Source organism: Macrobrachium nipponense, chromosome 8, assembly GCF_015104395.2.
Source record: "Macrobrachium nipponense isolate FS-2020 chromosome 8, ASM1510439v2, whole genome shotgun sequence".
In the NCBI taxonomy this organism is placed as follows: Eukaryota; Metazoa; Arthropoda; class Malacostraca; order Decapoda; family Palaemonidae; genus Macrobrachium; species Macrobrachium nipponense.
This window is the reverse complement of record NC_087203.1, coordinates 56,631,924-56,636,923: the sequence shown is the minus strand read 5'-3', so window position 1 is coordinate 56,636,923 and position 5,000 is coordinate 56,631,924. Positions and strand designations below refer to the sequence as shown.

General features: G+C 39.4%; 1 protein-coding gene across 1 annotated transcript in view; it reads right to left on the bottom strand.

The window, feature by feature from the left end:
• The window catches only part of LOC135222792 (microtubule-actin cross-linking factor 1-like), a 293,750-nt gene that overhangs the window by 87,992 nt on the left and 200,758 nt on the right, over positions 1-5,000 (bottom strand). Inside the window, 1 exon segment of the mRNA XM_064261077.1 lies at positions 4,187-4,280. Within this exon segment, the coding sequence (XP_064117147.1) occupies positions 4,187-4,280 (94 nt within the window).

Here is a 5,000-nt window from a genome sequence, read left to right as displayed (position 1 = left end):
AATCTCGGCACAACATTCTCCTATCAGTTATGACTAAAATCCACACTCTCTTATCGTTACTATGCACTGAGAAGATATCAGCGAATAACTTCCTTACCTATCACAAGATAAATCGATAGTTACTTGATGGCTCACAAGAACCTCGTCATTTAGTAGTTATTTAATTTACCGAAAGTTCCACGAATGAAGAATACTAATGCAATTAGTAATCACTAACAGATTGTCACACGTTGGGCCGTGATGAAAAAACATAATTCTAATTTGAGGGGAAATGTAGATATAACATAAATAAATACTTCCACTATGTATGACACCCTCCCAAGGCATTAGTTCAAATTAAGTTACGGAAACAGGAAGCCTTCAGAGCAGGCTTCCACTGAAGTACACTCGACCCTCCGACCACTATCTGTAACGTTTAGAAAAGCCCACGCGCGGTTTTGGGGGCAAACGGCCTCATTCATCTACGCTGGCAAGCCCTCACACAACATTGTAAGTACTAATCATTTTAAAACGACTATATTTGGCATTATATTACCTCCCCGTCATTCATTAAAACAAATTAAAAAATCAGATTGGAGTTGGGTTCCCCACTCCAATTAACCGATATCATTGGGTAACAAAACACACACACACATTTAAGAAGCGACCCCCCCAAAAAAAGTCTTGCAAGATCGGTTGCTGAGAACTTATGAGAGACTATTTGCACATTTCCTACGTAATGACTAAAAAATTCGCCGAAGACAATGATGTATGGACGACTATTCATTTTCTAAACTGGTCCTGATTCTCCATTTTCATTAAAAAAAAAAAAAAATAGAGCCAACATTAGGCCTCGAGCCATACTGACCTGATCGTTCAGTAAGATGCCCTACGATTTGCAGAAGAACGTTTACACTTGAAAAAAATGCAAAAATATAAATATACGGGTACATTTATAATTGTGTATGAATAGACAAATTAGCAGAAATAAAAATGCGCTTAGTGAAAAAAATAAGTCTCAAAACAATGGAAGAAAAATATCTGAAACTTTAGATATCAGCATTATGTTTATTATTAAACTGCTTCCCCTCGTTCAGTATCAAACGTTACACAGATTACGAACTTGTTCGGGGGTTTGTGTATTCCTGCGTTGTTCGGCGCAACAGACCCATTCCTGTGAAGTATTAGGAATGTGATATTCTTCCAAATCAATACACTTTCGTTTTGGAGAGAGAGAGAGAGAGAGAGAGAGAGAGAGAGAGAGAGAGAGAGAGAGAGAGAGACTGCACGAATGATGAAATGATGACTTTCATGAATAGAATTCTGGTCCTCATGTACTTTGGTGCGAGGGTGAAGCACGCAATGGAACGCCTGCATTCAAATACGAAACTGATCTCTCATTTGAAAATGAAAATAAGTTGAAATTTCCTATGAGGACGCAAAAAAAAAAAAAAAAAAAAAAAAAAAAAAATCGATCTTTTCTATAAGACCTTCAATTAATATGGAGATACTCTGTTGACCGGCCTCTACTATAAAGGATATCCAAATGACGCAGACTTATCTATTAAGGATTTCGAAAATGATTCCCATCTTTTTTATAACTGCTTGAAAACACGTCCGTTTAACCTTCATTGTGTTTAGGACACAATCTTTCATCTAAAGGATCGAAAATGAGTCCATCTCCATTTTAGATCTTCGTGAATACGGTGGTTTCGACTTCAAATTTTGGAAAATACGTCGATATTTCCTTCAGGGGTTTCGGAAAATAAGTCGATCCTTCTTTCAAGGACTTGAAATATGACGACATTTCCTTTAAGTTACTAAAATTAAGTCGATCTCCCCCCGTAACGGAAAAAAAAAACAAGCAGACCTTCCCCCATTGTACTTCAAGAAGTGCATAACATTTTCCAAAAATACGCCGATGGTTCCCTTGGAGGGATTGTCGAGGGAACCTAATATGGAGAAGTGCAGAGCGAAAGGAAGGTCACATGCTAAGTCGTCCCCTTTAAGTTGAACGGGCGGCGGCCAACTGCCAGATAAGAAAAACTATTGATTATCACTTTCTCACTTCATGGCTTCATTCTCACGTTTCATCACGAGAGCGAGCATCTGATGACAGACTCCGAATCTGCCATGAGGCTACACAGGAACGGTACCCGAACACGATACGAACAGACACACAACATCTACCGACAGCGGCTCAACAAAATCAATATACAGTAATGGTCAAACTCAACTTGAATACACTGTGACTCCTTATAATCCCACTTAAGGAGAATGACGATGCGTATTTCTCTTTTTGACGTCCATGGGAATAATGTCTTGAAAATGAAATTTTTGTTGCAGCTACAAGGACACGAAATGCAGAACTTTTCTCGTCCCCAAAAGAGAGCTACCAATTCTTTAACCACAAGGTCGATATGTGTAAGGCTAAAATTGGTTTAACAATCGAGCAACTGCATAAAAAAATCTATACAAATATCTTAAGGGCAAACAAAATAAATATTTCCCAAGCACAGTTCATGCAAGTTAAAGAATGAGGAAATAAAAAAAATTGTTCACTACTCTGTTAGAGTAAAAGTTCCCCCGCAATCAATTTATCAAGAGCAATTCATTCCTCAACAGTCTTATGCTGCTTAAAGGAACCGGTTCCTTCACTGAATTTGAGATTAAAAGAAGTCTGCTCATTAAGTGATCTGTCAAGCGCACACACTTAACGAAATTACATCAAGAATCAATTTCCATATCTTTAATCAGCGCACGCCCACTCACTCACTCACTCACTCACTCAAGAGGACGAAGTCATTTTCACGAAATAACATTCCCGTTCTGAAAGCAAAGTGCGGGAAGGAATAACATTAATGCAACCCCTTGCCGCAGTGTCATGAGTGAGGAATTCCATTTTAGCATAACTGAATACAATCATATTTCTTTAATATCCCTGCAACAAGACTGTTAGAGGAACACCACTTGTTAACTGACCGAAGCTGGTAAAAAACCCCAAATATTGCTATCAACTAAATGGAGAATTCAATGTTAGGTCACATTAATCAGAACACGGTAAAAAAAAAAAAAAAAAAAAAAAAAAAAAAAAAAAAAAAAAAAAAAAAGGGGGGGGGGGGGGGGGGGGGGGGGGGACCTTCAGACACAGGAAGTCCCAAACGCGCACTATAAGAAGAGGCAACGCCATTAAAATGCCCTTCGCTCAATGCTGGCAATAATGTCACGGCGCGACCTTCACCTCCCTGACGGGCACTCGGCCCCAGGCATCACCCCAATACCCCCAGTCCCTCTTCTACAACCCACACATACCTCTACTTCCGGTAATGCAAATGAGGTCGTGACTCGAAAGGACACACTCAAGCACTCCACTGAAACAAGCATAACAAAAGCTGTCCCCCCCCCCCCAGCTTTTTTTGGGGGGAGGGGGGAGTGGATTGCCACAAGACTCGACCTAACAGACTCTAAAACATACCAATGACGGTGATTAATATTAAAACCAGAACCAAAGTAGCAAGGAACAGCAGAATAAATGAAGAAACAAGGGGGAAAGGAAAAAAAAGCAAGAATATTCTTCATAACTGCTTAAAAGAACAAGATTCACTACTTGCAAAGAGGCCGGTTACCAGGCGGCCTCTCTTGAATATCGCTGAATTTAGCATAATGAATAATTGAGGAGAGGAAGGTCACATGAAGAGTAAAAACCATCAAACCGTCAACAGCAAGAATAGACCCAACTAGTTTGACACTCGGAAAGTGGTACTGCATTTAAAAGAAAAATTCGAGGCGTTTTCACATCGGCTGTGTATGATGCCACCTAAGAAAACAAGGTCTGTCCCTTTCCCTTCATAAAGGCCACTTTACCTTCTGCCAACTTTTCCCCGAGATTGTGTACTACGCTACCCCTCATCACTCCCTTTCAGTCTTCGTTCTCTCGTTATTTGCAGGACACGCGCTCATGGACCCCATGCACGCGCGAGAGAAATGTCCCTGGGCTTGCACGAGATTCATGAACATTTTAAAAAAAATTCAATACCCAAAAACTGGGCTCGACCTCTACTCTGATCTAAAGAGCAGCTGGACTGATCACACGAATCAACATTTCTAATAACTTCTATGCAGAAAACTACGGCCAAAACGGTGAGACTAAACAAGAGAACTGAAGACTGAAAATGTGAACAAATAAAACTTGAGGCGGAAAACTTACCTGGTGAGACATGATGTCTGCATGAAGTTGTCGATGCTCTCGGATTTGCTCGTCTAGGCGATCGCGGTTGAGCGAGGCTGGCTTGCTCGCGTTCCTGCACAACAAAAGAAAAAAGCTTCGTTAGTAAATGAAACCAATTTCTACGAAGAGACTGATTCGTGTGGTACTGGAAATCAAGACTTTAATACAAAGTTTTCAATTCAGGAAAAATGTCTCATACGCTTTTCCTCTTATTCGGGTAAAGCGCTTGATGATCAATATTAACTGAATAGGATAGGATAGGATGGCAAGATTCTGATCATTATCATTCTTCAATAACGGAGGTGGAAGTATCATCAACTAAGATCAATTTTCAGTTAATGCTGTTATGTGTTACCACTTCTTATTTCACATATTTCACATACAGCGTACTTTTCATGCATCACTAAGTAAAACAATTCAAATAAACATGAATGAAAAAAATACGAATACAGTGAAAAAAGTTTAATCCATTTCTGACCAACAAACATCTTAAGCACAAAACGTGCCACTGTCAACAAAATACAAGGTTTATAACTCTTAAATAATGAAATGAATCAATTCTATGATATTTCCTCCTTTGCATAATGAAAAGTAAAGTATATTCCTATCAAAGAGTAACAGTTCAAAAATAAAAGAATCAACATCGTTACGAGAGCAAAATACCCAAATGGACATTCCAAGACCACTCTTTTCCTCAAGAGCCGTCTAACACAAATCAACCTCTGGATTCTATACTTGAGGACTTCAATTTTCTGTGCGCCATACACTGCGTGTAAGAATGCACGCACGCATA